The sequence below is a fragment of the Castor canadensis genome, chromosome 6 (genome assembly GCF_047511655.1).
Source record: "Castor canadensis chromosome 6, mCasCan1.hap1v2, whole genome shotgun sequence".
Lineage (NCBI taxonomy): Eukaryota > Metazoa > Chordata > Mammalia > Rodentia > Castoridae > Castor > Castor canadensis.
In genome coordinates this window covers 96783631-96799663 of record NC_133391.1, presented here as the reverse complement: position 1 = coordinate 96799663, position 16033 = coordinate 96783631, and the positions used below count along the sequence as shown (strand labels likewise).

The following is a 16033-nucleotide window of genomic DNA, read 5'->3' as shown; positions in this document are numbered from 1 at the left end:
CTGTTATTTTTAATCAAAGAAATTCGAAGATGCTAAACTTTCTGCTGCTATCTCTGAAGTGGTTTCCCAAACCCCTGCTTCTACCACCAGTGCTGCAGCCCTGCCCCCCAACACTGCGGTAAGCAACATGTCTTATTTGGGAGATATATAATCATTCTAGCAGTAGCAATATAAAGAAAGTAGAATACCTGCTTTGGAGCAAATGAAAATAGACAAAATTCTTAGCAAGATCAGGCACCTTTCATTTCAGAAGAGCTTTAGGATTGATGATTTAGCAAGAAGGCAGAGAATACCTGTAAAATGATTAAGTGAAATAATATTTTACTCACAGTCAAGGAAATTATTGTCACTTTATCATCAGAATTATAAATGCAGTGAGGTGGAGTGTATGTACATTTTAATTACTATATTTGAAAAATTCAGCTTTCCTGATAATTGATTTTTTCCTTTGTATTTTCCCTGACACATTTACCACCCAGTGTTTAACCTCAAGTTTATTTTATGGAATTGCTCAGTGTTTGAGCTTCTTCAAAAACTTTCTTACAGACATATCATGGAATAGCATTGTTTTCCTCCCATTCACACTAGTAAAAATTTGTCATTTTCATGCTAGCAATAGAAAAACCTTGGCATCAATATTGTTTTAATTATTTACATATTTTGAGGCAAGATTGTGGGACCAAAGCTTTTCCAGACTTCCTTAATTATCTGTGCAGTGCCAAACTATATATTATCCATGGCACATCAAAAGATAAAGGGGTTGCCCTATTTTCTATGGTTGATCCTCATTTTCTGTTGTTGAGAACAGTACTTCATTTACTAGATGCAGTTTCTTTAGTGAAGTCAGCTATGCTTCCTTTCCTTTTGATGTAGCAGGAAAGCTTAATTAGTGTGGTACGATCAGATTCTGTTGGATTTGCATCCTGTTGGGTCAGTTCAAGATCATATGAAAATATCCAGAGGCATAGATGACAGAACCCAACCATGGGTAGCTCCACCATTACCAGCTATAATCCTGGGCTCTAATGAAGCACTTAAAACCAGGAAATGCCATGTGTGTGTGTGGGAGAGAGATTGTTACACACCCAATGATGAAAGTCCCAGTGCAGCAGAAAGAATAAGTAGTAATCCAGGCTGCAGTCTGCATTCAGTTCTTAATCACACATTCAAACCAGAGGTCTCACCCTGACTGAGGCTGCTAGAAAGCCTTAGCAAACACAAGCCTCCACCTTTCACAATGACATTTCAAAGATGCACCTTTCCCGTTAAAGAGACTAGTTTTAGTCAACATCTTATTTGAGGATGACACTAAAGCTAGGTAAAAAGAGTCAACTAAACCATCATAATTCATGTGAATTTTCTTTGCCGAGGATATTAGACTCTTCACCAGAAGTTACATACACATAAAATGTCTTGAGGTGTCTGTCAATGAGCTGTATAATAAAATCACCCCAGCAGGAAAATTTTCTTCAGAAGGACATGGAAGATCCTGGATATGACTGAGCAAAACAAAGGAAAGCTCTATATGTTATCAGCCCCAAAACCTGGGTTTCTTTCCCTGGTTAGCAGTATGTCTACAGGCAGTTGACTTAGCTTCCCTGAGTTTGCCTTCTTCCTCCAAAAAATCCTGCTGCTCTACCCTGATAGGCCATCAGCTAAAACTGGGCAAAGCACATGAAACACTTTGGAAGCAATGAAAGTTCTGCTTAGTGTAGGACAAAGCCTAGCAGATATGTGCTGCTAGATATGAAGTGCATTTGAAATTGACTTTATGTACATACAAAGTGAATTCATCTAGACATGCATGTTTAACACTTTGAATACACTGTGCTGAAAAAAAACTTAGTGTTTCACTATATAATATTATTAATAATAATGTGTTATTGTGGGCCATTGTAGAATCTTCTCAGCAACTTAGGAGTATAGATGTTCTTATTATTTGCATTTCAAAGCTGAGAAAATTGAGGTTCAGAGAGGTCAGATCCCGTGCTTGAATCATACAATAAACAAACGTTAAAAGAAATAAATTATTTTAGTTAATTTTCTATTGTTCTTCTGGCCATAATTTCCACCCTCCTACAACACCAGCTCCAACTCATTTCTGCAATTTAATTTTCAGGGGCTTCCTGAAGGTAAAGAGAGATTCCTTTATGTCTCTCACCCCAAATGAGGCACAGAAGCCCTCCTCACTCTTGTGACAGACACCAGATTGTCTATGGGGTTTTGTACTCTAGGAAGAATCAGGTGGCAGTGCTGGATTCTACAGCTTCCCACAACCTGCCTTTGGTCCTGCTCTACTTTGTGAAAAAAAAATGTACTCTTCTGGATCTGATCTTCAAGTGTACCCACAAAACCAAAGAGTCCCTCATCCTGAGTTCAAAGTCCTGCTTGCTAATCATCTGACATCAGTGGTTGTCATATCCAGTTTTTTTAAAAATCATGTTTCATTTCTAAATGCAAGCGAAGTGATAGATTCGTATGGTTTTTAATTGTCTAGGTGACTTCTAGGTTACCTGGTTTGGTGTGGCCCCTGATAAGTGCCCTAAGACTTCCTTAGGCTGGTAGGATTTTCGCAGGGTGGGCAGATGGTATTAATCCGCCAATCTTAGGTTGACAGATGTTGTTGCTTTTTCTCCCTTGCTCCACCACTGAACATCTTTGTCTTCAAGAAAAGAGGTTCACTCCTGAAAATATGGGGTTCCTGGGCTGGCTTCTCTGATACAGTTTGGACAACCCCGTGACTAATTCAGATTTATTACTTTTTAGCAAAATGATAAAGAACTTGATGATGCCTTGGATAAACTTTCTGACAGTCTTGGGCAAAGGCAACCTGACCCAGAGGACGACAAACCAATGGAAGATAAAGTAAAGGTAAAAGAGTCACACATTTGTGAAATGTCAAGCTTCTGACATTATGTGTGGTCAGCATAGTTGGATAACTTGTCTCATTTTCCTCTGCTCCATGGTCTGTGTTGCACCTCTTTATTCCTCACCAAGGAATTACGCTCAGGTAGATTCCTTTATAGGCAAATGCCCTTTTCGTGAGACCAGACTTTGTTTTGGTGCAACTACACAGTTACGTTTGGTTCATTTTATTCTTCTCCTGTTTTTTTTCTTGGAATAAGGACACCATACATGTTATACCCATACATGTGCATTTTTAAAGTGGACATATTCTGTGCTTGTGGTGACAGAGGTCACGTTAGATAGAGATGACACCAGCAATCTTTTTTGCTGGCATACTTAAGTCTGAGTTCAAACGCTAGCTGAGAGAGTCTTGGGCTAGGAGGTCAGCACTATGCAGAGGTGTGTCCAGAAGGATCAACTAGTTAATGCTGCACATTTTATACAATATGCAATACTTACAGTCCATTTCACTGTCATGATCATAGCTTAGAACCAAGAAGTAAGTAACTGGCCAGCCAAAATAATGTCCCAAAGACAATGTCATTGTCATTATGTCATTATCAAAGGAATATTGATTGAATTGAACCTATATTTTAAAAATAAAATTGTAGTGATGCATAAAAACTTAATCTGTACTCCACTGGGAGGAGGGTCACAGACTCTGTGATAGAGATCAGCGGAGCCTGGTGATGCCAGGGCAGGTACAGCCTGCTCACCGGCTGGTGTTTCCTCAGCTGCATCGCAAGGGTCAGCATTTCCATTTGGATTTGCTCCTTTCCTGTCTCAGGGCTGCTTAAAAATAGTCAAAGTTGTAAATATTACCTCCCTATATGCCAAGGTCTGGTGATATGATTTTTAATTTGAAAAGTGAAATTCAAACAAAAATAAACGTATTTTATACCTTGAATTTTTTATCCCTAAGTGTGGTTTCTGAGGGTAATTATTTAATCTTTTATTTCAATTTAAAATGCAGATAGAAAATTCACAGATATGAGCTGACGTACAGACACATGTAGGTTTACATTTTTTCACCAGCTGTCTGTTGTCATATGTTTATTGTTCTATAGCTTAAGAAATAAAAACAGACCATATGTTTTGCCTCAGAAAAGTACAGTAAGTGCTGTGTGCTGTGTTTTAGAATGTATTTTCTAAGTGAAGGAGAAAATGGATAGTCATTATATCTGTTCAATGTTTATAGGAAAAAGCTAAAGCAGAACATAGAAACAAGCTGGGAGAAAGAGATGACACCATCCCACCTGAGTATAGACATCTCCTGGACAATGATGGGCAGGTAAACTGAGGCAAATAGCTACATTGAATTTATATTCCACGGCCTTTTAAATTAAAACCTCTCTTGAAATGAAGAGAAGCTGTACTTTTGTAATAGCATAAAAATATATTGTGACTAAATGATTTTAATGTGCCTCCAGAGGTAACAAGCAGGTTGTCTAGAATTCTGTTAATATTTATTTGAACCAACATCATTAGATATTCATATTTTGGGCCCTGTGGTATAAGGAGTTAAATAATATTCACTTACTGATGCTTAACAAGAACTCCAAGAAACATACAAAGAAGAATTTTGTCAGGAAAAGACTATAAAAGTGACTAGAGCAATGGGATTTCAGAAGAAGCTAGTGTTAGAATAATGAATGGCTGGAGGTGTGGCTCAGTTAGCAGCACTGAGTGGGATATTGCTTAAGTGGTAGACACCTGCCTAGAGGAGAAATAAATAAGACATCTCCCAACTCCAAGACTTGGTCTCCCTTTCTTCTATACCACCACGAGCACGGGTGAGTACAAGGACATGCAAAACCACTTCACAATCACAAGTCCTGTTTTGCTGTCAAGAAGTGCCGGCCTTTTTTTTGTAACTAGAAGCCAGTTTTTCTTACATTGACCTGTTCCGCTCATACCCCTACTTTCCTATTTGGCTCCTACTTTAGAGTCCGAGGATATATAACCCTTTCCAGGCCTGCCAATCAGTTAAAAACAAGGAAGACTGAGTTCTATCCTTCTCTTTCTATACTGATTCACTTGGTGGAAACAATTCTCCTTGCTTGTGCTGAGTATTCATAGAGATAGAAATTCTGCATTTTGCTAGACTCCTCCCCAGATTGATATTGCCACATCACCCTGCTTGAAATCTTTAGGAAGTGTATTACTTAATACCCTTGCCTTTGAAGATGGAGAAAATCCCTATTACTTTAGTTGTATTTGTAATCCTGTGTGAAGATAATCTTCAAATCCATTCAAAGAACAGTAGGCTTTAGTATGACATAAAAACACAAACCATCTTTTGTAACATTTTAACAATCATAGAATTTTAACACTTGATGGCATAAAGTTCCTACATAGTATTTGTGTCACTTTTAGGACCAGACTCTTACATTTCTCCCAAGGCCACTGACATGATTACAAATGTAAAGAAAAGTTGGTAGATAAACAGTTGGGACCCTAGTTTACCAGTTACTACAAATCTATACTGCATTTTACCCAAATCAAGTCATTGAATTACAAATTCAATGTAATTCAATGTAAATGTATAAATTGAATTTGTAATTCAATGTAAATGTATAAATGCTGACTATACCTAAGTAAACCATTATGAAGATCTGTGTTTAACCAGAAATCTTCCTTGTTTTTGAGGACAAGCCAGTGAAGCCACCTCCAAAGAAATCGAAGGAATTAAAGGTAAATACCATAGTAGTTATGTTTCCATTGATTTTTTAATTCTAGTTATAGCTTTATTTTGATTTAAAAACAAACTAAAATTAATTGAATGCCTTTCCTGGGCTTTGTCCTATGCCAAGGTATATATATAAGTATATGTGGTTTATCTCTTACTTATTCCTCACAGAAACTCTTTTTTAAAGATAGTACTGTTTTCAGGTGAGAAAACAAAATAGAGTATCAAGATTTTTATGTTTTACCATCTTCTGTACAATATGTCATTGCTAGGAAATGAGTGTCAGCAAGTTTATTTGTAGTTAACTTTTCTATCTTTAACTGATGTGAGAAAATGCCACACACAGCATTCGCCCTGTGCTTTTTTGTTGATGGCTGTTCCTGTTAATGTCACAGACCCCTGATGATGACCAAGACCCCATTGATGCTCTCTCAGGAGATTTGGACAACTGTCCCTCAACTCCAAAAGCCTCACAGAACACAGAAAAGGTACTGTGCCTTTTCATATGGACTTCCTTTGAAATATAAATCTATATAGTCATATAGATTTATATATGCATATGTCCACATGTGTACATACGTGTAATCTGTAAACTGTAGAATGAATTTGGTGATGCTAGAGAGAACCTGAAAATAAAGAAAAGAAATAATAATTCCACAACCCCACAAGCACTATTATTTGGCATATTTGCTTTGTCTTTTTCTATACACATCTTTTACAAAGTTATATTTGTCTCCATTTAAATTACATTGCTCACTATCATTCCATCAGTGTTTTCCATGTTGCTTTTCCCAAAGCTATCATTTCTGATTGCCTCACTGTGTTGTGGTGTGACAGTAATGCTGTGTCTGTGTTCATTTGCAATGACAAAGTCCCTAAGTTCCGAGGCCCTATCCTGCTGGAGTTTCCTCCCTCTGTGCCCAGCTGGTTGACTCTTCCTCACCCCGCAGGGCTCAGTCCAAGCATTGGCTCCTCCAGAGTACATCTTGCATCCACATCTTCCTCCCTTCCCAGGGCACACTTGACAGCCTCTCACCCCCACTCTCCCTGCACTCTGGTTACCTGTCTGGCATGTATATCGCACCACTGAGCTGAATGCTTTATACAGTAGTGATGGGTCTTTGACCTTTATGCCTAGCAATAGCCAAATACTTGGTACTTAGAAGATGCTCTAAACATATGATTAAAGATGAATGAAAAACTAATGTGTAATTCAACAAGCATGGGGCATTTTCCTATAAGCTGCATCCTCTCATAAAGAAAACAGAAAGAAATGTGAATGAATACCCTTGTCATTTTCAGAATAAACTGGGCAGATCTCAGTTTGCCATTGTTTTGGCTGTTTTTAAGCAAAGCTCCCAATTACTGAACCCTTCACACTGGGCAACTCACTGGGCACATAGTGTCCTACTTCTCACTCCTGGAAATTCCTAAAGAAGACCTGTTTTTGGTAGATGGACTTTATTTTTGCATGTAACCTACTCCAGCTCTCTGCATTTCTTTCCATTGTTACATTTCTCCACCACAAAAGCTGAAAACAGAAAACAGTGGCTTGGTTTTACTTTATTGGCACATAAAAGTCAATCCCCATAGAGACAGCTCTGATTTGTTTGTTTTTTTTAAACACTTGATTTTAAAAGCAATTTTTGTATATTTAAAATTTACAACATGAAGTAGTGAGATACACATAGATAGTAAAGTAGTTAATACAGTACAGCAGAGTAATGTATTTGTCATCTCATACTTTCTTGTGACAAGAACAGCTGAAATATACTTATTTAATAAAAATCTCTGATACAATATAGTTTTATTAACTTTGATCTTCATAATATGCAATATCTATCTAGACTTGTTCATCCTACTTACTTATTTTGTATATTTTGGCTTACATCTCCCATTTCCTCACCCTGCCCAGCTCCTCTCTGCCCATGGTAACCATTTTTATTCTCTGACTCTGCATGTTTGAGCTCTTTATTTTGTTTGTAAGTGGAATAATGCAGTATTTTTCTTCTGTCTGGTGTAGTTCACTTAGCATGATGTCTTCCAGGTGCATCCATGTTGTGGCAAATAGCAATGTCTTCTTTTATAACGCTGAATAGTATTCCATTTTCTTTATCCATTCATTCATATAAGTTTATTTAGTTTGTTTCCATATCTTGGCTATTTTGAAAAATACTGCAATGATCAGATGAATGTGGGTATCTTTAATGAGGTATTGGTTTCATTTCCTTTGTGTATATACCCAGAAGAGGGACTGCTGGGTTATATGGTTTTATTTTCAGTTTCTTTAGGAACTTACATAATGTGTCCATAATAGATGTACCAATTTACATTCCCACCAGCTGTACACTAGGATTTCTTTTCTCCACAGTGACCATTGCTTGTTATCTCTTGTCTTTAGGGTGACAGACAAGCTACTTTCTGGTACAAAGAACAAAATTTGGGTCAGACATGTACCATGGAAGTTAGCAGGGCACCAGTGTGATCCACATTCCCCTTCCGATTTTTATTCTTTTTGCCTCCTGTCTTAAATACTTTTGAGTACATTCACCCTTGTCAAAAAAAATCACACCCATTATTATTTAATTAAATTGGAGATCTACAGGCTACTAGAAAAAGTAGTCTGGATTAATTTGATTATAGCCAGTAAGTTAATTGCTAGATGGGCTGACAATAGCAATGGCCTCATTACATCTTCTTGATTTAGGATAACAGCAAGACTGCTTCCAGTTCCAAAGCACCCAAGAATGAAGATAAAGCAAAGGATCCAACAAAGGTAACCATGAGACAGTAATATACTGAAATTAGTCTAGCAATTACATGAAAGTGGGATTTGTCCTATTAGTAATTTATTTTCTTATTGTATGCTATTTAGACTAAAAGATTTTAAGCACTATCAATCCCCTCACATGATTTACTAAAAATGAAATTTTAAAGACGCATATGCATATGTGTGTGTATTTTTTTCTAAGTAGCAGGTCCTTTAAAAATCCAAATGAATATTCTTAATACAATTCAAGTTGCCTATTCCTGTCCTTATTATAGTACCACTTGAATATGTGATTTATTAGAACACTGAAGGTAGTATATAAAATCAGGAAAAGACAATAGAGTTTCTGTGATACAACATTAGACAGCACTGAAAGGGAGATTAGTAAATAATGGGACTATTAATTCATGTATTATTAGCTTTCTGTTATTATAGTGAAATCATTGAGGCTGTTAACTTACAAAGAGGAAAGGTTTATCTTGAGTCATAGCTTTGGAAGCTCTAGCCCGTGACTGATTGGCCCCATTGCTTTGGTCCTCTGCTCAGGCAGCACATCACAATGGGAGTGTGTGACTAAACTGCTTACCTCGTGAGCCAGGAAACAAGGAGAAATAAGAAAAGATGGGGTGCCACAAGTCCCTTTAAGGGCACACCCCAAGTGGCTTAAGGGCCTCCCATAAGGCTCCACCTCCATAGCATCCCCCAACAGGGCCACCCAACAGTGCCACCCTGGGGACCAAGGTTTTTACACCTTGGGGGAACATTCGACATCCACACTATAGCAGTACATGATTTTTATGTTGCTTTACAAAACAGAATGGAAACAAAGGAATGGAAGTTATAGGGTCAAGTTTAAGTCTCAGAGTTGGCCATTAATGGAGCTTCCTGTTATGAAAATTATCCAGCTGTGGTCAGGAATGGACATTAGACTAGACAATTTCTGGGTCCCTTCCAGTTCCAAGAACATGTGGCTCAAATGGCATGGCATCTTCAGACTATAATTAGAGGCTGTTGGTACTGCCTTAAACACTATAGTTGCATCATAACTCATAAGAACAAAATAATGGAATTTTCTGATAATTGAGTTCAGTAGAGGACACGGGAAAAGGGTTAATAATTGACAGTTATTTGTGCCATTATGTCTCAAATAGATTAAATTCTTACTTTCTTGTTATTTAATTTTAATTATATAAAGTACTTGATCAACCCCTTAACAAAAAATAGAAAACACAATAACCCTATGTGGTGAGTACATTGGCTGGCCCGCCATGCCCCCAAATACAGGAAAAGGATGGATCGTTGTAGAAATGCACAAGGACACTTGTGCATTTTTAAAAGTTTATCTGCAGGGGATCTCTTAAAAAAGTAAGCTATGAGTGAGAAGTTTAGAGTTACTTAAGATTATTTTTAGCTTATGAACTTGAGGGAGAGGAGCACACAGTGTTTGGGTCAAGGGAGGAAGAGGAACTTAGAAAGGATCATCTTATTTTCCCCCACTAACTGGCATCTTCTATCCCTTTAGTCACGAGGAGATTATTTCCTCATAAACCTCTGACACTTAATCCAGAAAAGCCATTACTGATGTCTTTGCTTTCCCTTGTAGAAAATGGAGGAAGCCTCCAAGCCAAAAGATGATGAAAGAAATACAAGTTAAAGTCTACCCTATTCAGTAAGTTGAGCGTTCATTGTAAATAAAGACTACCACACCTTTTACCAACCTTGCTATGGGAGGAAATCGAAGTCCACCTCTTAAGAATTTCATGTTTTTTTTTTTTAAATATTGTTGTTATAAAATGTACATTGTGAAATCCAGAATCATTTCTGCAAAGCACTAAGTGGGATGGTTGTGCTACTAGAATGCTTAAAAACATTAATTTTATGACTAAGAGCGCTTTAAAATATTAGGCCAAACTCTAAAAGAAAATGTCAATCTGAACCTAGTTGAATTTTTGAAGTGCACATACTCATGGCTACAGATGATGGTGGTAAAGCAAAATCAGCTTATTACAATTTATAGTGAAGTGTCCTTAATATTTACCCAAAATGCCAATGCATGGCAGTGTAGAAAGAAGTACCCTTTAGAGTCTGGTAGAAATTACAGGGTGTTGGAACAAAGACAAAGGTAAAGATTTACCACCTTTATTTGTCTCAATTTTGGAAAATAAAAGTACTATTTGACTCTAATTCATGGTGACTGAAGAAATCCAGTAAGTGAAGGAGTCTCTGGGATCCATCTTGAGAGATGCTCCTTATTGAAATCTTCAGAGACAGAAGGTTTTACTCTCAGCCATAAAAGCATTAAACTATTTACTGATCAAAGCCTAAAAGCAATCAAAATGTGTGTTAAATCAGGTTCAGCTCTCTCACCATGATGGGGTTTTATTTTAAAGAGGGGGACATACCTGATTAGAAATGCTCTAAGATTTTCCTCAAAATTTAGTGAAAAATCTGTACTAATAACCCACTCTCATATCTCCTTATAAGAAATTCCTCCTTGTCTATTATATAGTGCCTTTTGCTAAGTAGAATATTTTCTATACTTGTAACATGAAAACTATATATCAAATGGTTCACTAGATTTTTTTATTTGAAATTTTTAAGGTGTCTGCATATAAAATCTTCACCTGGTGGATGGTGACTTTTGAAGAACAAAAGACTTTGGCAACAGACAATTTTTCTGGGTGGCTTCTTGTCGGTGGTATTGTCTTTTGACATCTTAAATATGGTTTGTTATTCTTTTCCAGAAAGAAAATGAATCTGTCTGTTTCACCTGTGTTATTGTGTATTGATAAACTTTGAATTTTTAAATTTTTCCTTCAGTTGGGAGAGAAAGCTTTATATTCGTAAGAAATATATTTGATAAAGTTTCTTAAAGCAACACCAAAAATAGAAAGGAAAAACTCTGCAAACCTTTGCACTTTCTACACACAGTGCCTGTAAATCTCATTAGTATTTTCAGTTTGCACTTACATTTTTTTAAGCATTTGGAAAATAATGCTTTAAACATTTGTGTCTGATTTTTTATTACCCCCTTTCCTTTTGAGCTTTTAAACTGTATTTGATGTTACTTTGGTTAATGCTCATAAGTCAAACATAAAATATTATACATTAGCCACACATCTCCTCTTGAGCTGCTAATAATAAATTAATAATAGATAACCTGGAAAAACCAGGAAGCTCCTTTTTAGCTTGAGCTCTTCTTTGCCAGGGGTTAGGACTTCTGCACCTTATATCAGACAGAACACAACGAGACTTGAGTTAAGTCAGCAGAAGAGCCGCAGGCAGTCTAGAGAAGTCACTGGATAGCAAATCTCAAGAGTAAAACATTTAATTCTTCGCATATCCATATGGCTTGAACTCTGTTGGCTTACCACATTATAGGACTGTGGTTTCCATTCTCAGTACACAAAACCTGGATAGCAATTGTTGCATCGAGCCATTTGCCACGCTCATCTTTGCACTGTATAGCATCTGGCTTTATGGAAGTTAAGTTTACAAAATACAAAAATGCTTTTGCTTTAAAAATAATATATATCTGTGTGTGCATATATATATATATATATGCACATATGTATATATGTGTGTGTATATACTCATATATATACATGTATATATATATAAAAATTTAAAGTCTACTTTTCCCCCACAGCAATTTAAGAACTGGGTTCTGATGGTCCTCTAACTTTGAGTGGTTTCTTAGATCTTTCTGAATAAATAGTTTATGAGCATTGAACTGGTATCATTGATGAAATTTTGATAAATAATTAATTTCATCTGTATTTCCAGGCAGTATATGTGGGAAAAGATGTCAGGTACATAGCATAAAAGAGATTTGAAATTTCTTGTTTCCAGAGAGCACAGCCTTCCCTTGCATCAGTTTAGAGCTTTTGTTAGGACATAACTAATTTCACTAAACATGAGTAGTAGCACCAGTACTGTGTAAGGCCAGGCATGTGGTAAAGGCAAGCAAAAATAATAATACTGCTTATGGTAGGCATCAAATTTTGTTAATCATCCCTAAAATGCTGTCTACAAGTCAGGCACATACTTACTAGGTTTCAAATTCTACCTTAAAATACTAAGTCTCTGTCCCATCAAGGAGACAATCATTATTCTATCTTTAAGGCACTAACAAGAAAAGAAAAACCACGTTTCCTGAGGGATTTTAGTTATATATTTCATCTTCCTATTTGGGCAGGATGGGGATTTGCCCTTTTTGTTTTGTTTGTAACAGTACTGATACCTTTGATGCTGACAGATGTATTTGCAAGGGTGTAGCTGCAGTTCTAAGTTCCATGCATACAGAGAAGTACTCTTAAAAACTGAGAGATTTAAGAATGCCTCATTCATTTAAGGTACTTGGAATATGCCTCTTATTAGAAATATCTTCAAGACTTGGATGTTTGCAAGTAACTCAAAATGACTTGAGTAAGCTACAGGATCTAGAGTCCTTTAAAAAAAAAACTAGTCAGGAGAAAATAACACAAATATCTGCTTAAAAGTAAAGACAATTTTTATTACCAAAGAGTTATGCACATTATAATATTGTATGTGTCTAGAACATGGGCTTTTCCAAAAGTAATGAAGATAGGTGACCAAAACTGAAAATCAATGTTTCTGTATTTCATTAATCAAGATATAAGATACAATTAAAGCAAAATATTTTCCATTAAAATCTTGGCTCTGTGTGTGCTTTTTTTAAAGAAGTAAAGTATCCTGGGGAAGAAATTACCAGTAATTGGTTTTCATTATCAAACCATCAGCCATGTAACAGGAATAAAACCAGAACTGTAGAAGCATTTGTCATGGCTTGGATATGACGTGCCCCAAAGGCTCGTGTGTTGAAGGCTCCGTTTGCAGTTGGCGGAGGCATGGAGAGGCGATTGAATCGTGAGCACTAGCCTTGATGGACTGATCCACTGATGAGTTCGTAACTGATGGGGTAGGTCTTAGAGAAAGTGGATCATTGGGGGTGTGACTTTAATCTCTTTCTCTCTCTCTGCTTCCCATCCACCATGAGTTGGGCTGCCTCCTCTGTCATGTGCTCCCACAGTCATGATGTTCTGCCTCACCACAAGCCCATAACAATGGAGCCAGCCCACCTGAGACTGAAACTTATGAAACCTTGAGCCAAAATAAGTATTTCCTCTTTAACTCAGTTTTCTCAAGTATTTTGTCACAGCAATGAAAGGCTTACTAGCACAACATTTATGTCCAAAAAGTGAGACTATTCTGTACAGAATTAAAGCAATACATTTTGACATTTTCCATATTAATCATTTTCCTTTATCTTGAAAGTTATGCCAAATATTCAACAATTCATATATAAGACTTCAATTGAAAACAAAGTATCACTTAGCATAATACAAGGATAATAAATTATAACATTTCATAATACCATTTATTAGTGACTCTGCAATGATTGATTGCCAATGAGTGCCAATAATGAGTTACTAACTAAAAATTAGGCCGAATGAGGAGCCAAGAAAGAAAACATCACCTGCCTAACTTAAAGATCAATACCTCTCCAATACAACTTTAGATGAAAGGTTTTTACTATATAAACCTGAACAGCTGATGCTTTTCAGAAGGGACTCTGTCAGTCAGGGCCCCTGAGGAAATGTGACACATTTATCGAAGGAAGGCACTATGCAAGAATTTTTTTACAAAGGTGCAGGCAAGGCATATGAAGATCACGAGTGCCGTCAGGACTAGTTCCCCTAGGCTCCCACTGTGGCTTAGTCCTGAAGGAATGAGAGGAGGAAGCAGTTAACCCAGCCCAGAGATGGAAAAGACTATGTGAGAAAAAGGGCCTCCTCTCAGGAGCTAAGAACTTTGGTAGAGACGAGTGTGAGGCAACCTGCAAGGGAACAAGGAAATAAATACTTCCTACTTCCTCCTCCAACCCCAGTTCCAAACTCCTCTGTCTCTGAACCAAAATCCAGACATAAAGGAAGCTTGATAGTCAAGGTTTTTTTTTGTTTTTTTGTTTTTTTTTTGTGGCACTGGGGTTTGAACTCAGGGCCTCACACTTACTAAGCAGGTACTCAACTGCTTGCACCACTCCACCAGCCCATAAAGGAAGCTTGATGATGGACCCTGTAAATCAGCACCTAGACATGAAGCCAGAAAGAGAGGATGGATGCAGCTCTGGAGACATCAGAGGGAGCCACTTTCCATCTTAGTTATTGTTCCAGTGTTCATTGTTCAATATTATTCACTACTGAGAGTCTTACAGAGATATTGATGAAGCAGTTTATGAATGACACAAGTAGCACAGGGGTTTGAGAAGAATAAGATACTTCTCTGTAACAGGGAACCCACTACTTGAATTCACATTGCAGGGCAATGCTGCCAATGAAATACATGGCAGCAATAGCCATTTATGCAAAAACTAATAGCCAACCTTTCACATAAATGGTCAAATGAAAGGGCTAGGGATGTAGCTCAGAGTGGTGAAGTGTCTGCTTTGTATGGGCCATGGGTTCAATCTCCAGCAAGAAAAAAAAAAAACTTAGAAATTTCTAAATCATTCAGATATGGTCAAATGAATAAATGGAAGTATCTCCAGCTAGAGCCAAAACAACTATCTCTGGTTTGGAAATATTCACATTGAACAAAATTCTGGATGTTATAGATCATAGGAACTTGGCAAGAAACAAATTATTACAGCAGTGCAAGCTTTTCACTTTGCAGCCACAGTCTGATTTTATCAAAATTCTTATCCATCCAACGTATGTTTTCTTCAATGGTTTCAATTGTTTGTTGAACACAGCGGAGCTGAGAACCATTTTCTTTCAAAGAGCTGAAGAATCCTTTTACCTTGTGAGGAAAAAACAGATTTTTAAATTTTAATTTTGTTACATTGAGCAAAAGGAACTTCAGGCTAGTTAAAAGGAAACCGAAGTCAAAATTCCAGCATTTGTCAAATTTCTTTATAGAAGGCAGCCCCGGGTATCTGGATATGATTATGTACACTTAAGCTTAAGCTATATAAAATGAGCTCATGCCTCATGATGTCAGGTCTTATGTTTTTTCTCTGTAACTCTTTTATTTATTTACAGTTGCCAGACTTTAAAAGGCTTCACTGTTTACCATTTTATAATTAAGGTTTAATTGAGTGTGTCTACTTAATGTGTATTTTCTTCTATATACACAGATGAAATCTTAATTTTTTAAACATGATATCTAAGCAGCAGAATGTACAGAGTATATTCTTTGCCAAGCAAAACAGTTTCAACCACATTAATGCAGTCTTTCTCCACAGGCCTGGCCTTGTATGTTATTATAGAAACACTGTAGGGAATGGGGTTCTTAGCAAGTTACAGTGGTGAAACCCCAACCCTTGCCAGTTTTTTTTATTCCTAATCCACAATTCATGTATTGTTCCCTCCAGATAAAATCTACAGAAAGTTCCCCATGGTTTTAAAGAGAAAAGAAACTCTTGGCTATCTCTCAGAGATATCTTTGTTCTTGTTTCATCTTCAGGTATCAGAACCTCTTAAGCTCCCATGAAGGATATGCTAGTGTTGTTATAGCACTGAACACTTTGCTATTTTGTTTCACCTTAAAGAGTTTTTAGCCTTTTCCCATAGATTTTCACAGCATTAATCCATCAATTTTTATAATGTAGTCAGGAAGCAAGTACAGGCCAAGATGCATTGTTG

General features: G+C 36.9%; 2 protein-coding genes across 8 annotated transcripts in view; one reads left to right on the top strand and one right to left on the bottom strand.

Annotated features, from left to right (window-relative positions):
• Cast (calpastatin) overlaps nt 1–13041 on the top strand; it is a 107839-nt gene extending 94798 nt beyond the window's left edge. For all 7 annotated transcript variants that reach the window (XM_074077046.1, XM_074077043.1, XM_074077041.1 and 4 more), the window contains 8 exons: nt 20–118; nt 2767–2871; nt 4106–4198; nt 5557–5601; nt 5992–6084; nt 8304–8372; nt 9970–10035; nt 10968–13041. In XM_074077046.1, coding sequence (XP_073933147.1) covers nt 20–118; nt 2767–2871; nt 4106–4198; nt 5557–5601; nt 5992–6084; nt 8304–8372; nt 9970–10020 — 555 coding nt within the window. In that variant the 3' untranslated portion in view covers nt 10021–10035; nt 10968–13041. The remainder of the gene's footprint in view (nt 1–19; nt 119–2766; nt 2872–4105; nt 4199–5556; nt 5602–5991; nt 6085–8303; nt 8373–9969; nt 10036–10967) is intronic.
• Nucleotides 12862–16033, bottom strand: part of Erap1 (endoplasmic reticulum aminopeptidase 1) — a 29759-nt gene continuing 26587 nt past the window's right edge. The window contains exon 19 of the mRNA XM_020161237.2: nt 12862–15188. Within this exon, the coding sequence (XP_020016826.2) occupies nt 15033–15188 (156 nt within the window). The 3' untranslated portion in view covers nt 12862–15032. The remainder of the gene's footprint in view (nt 15189–16033) is intronic.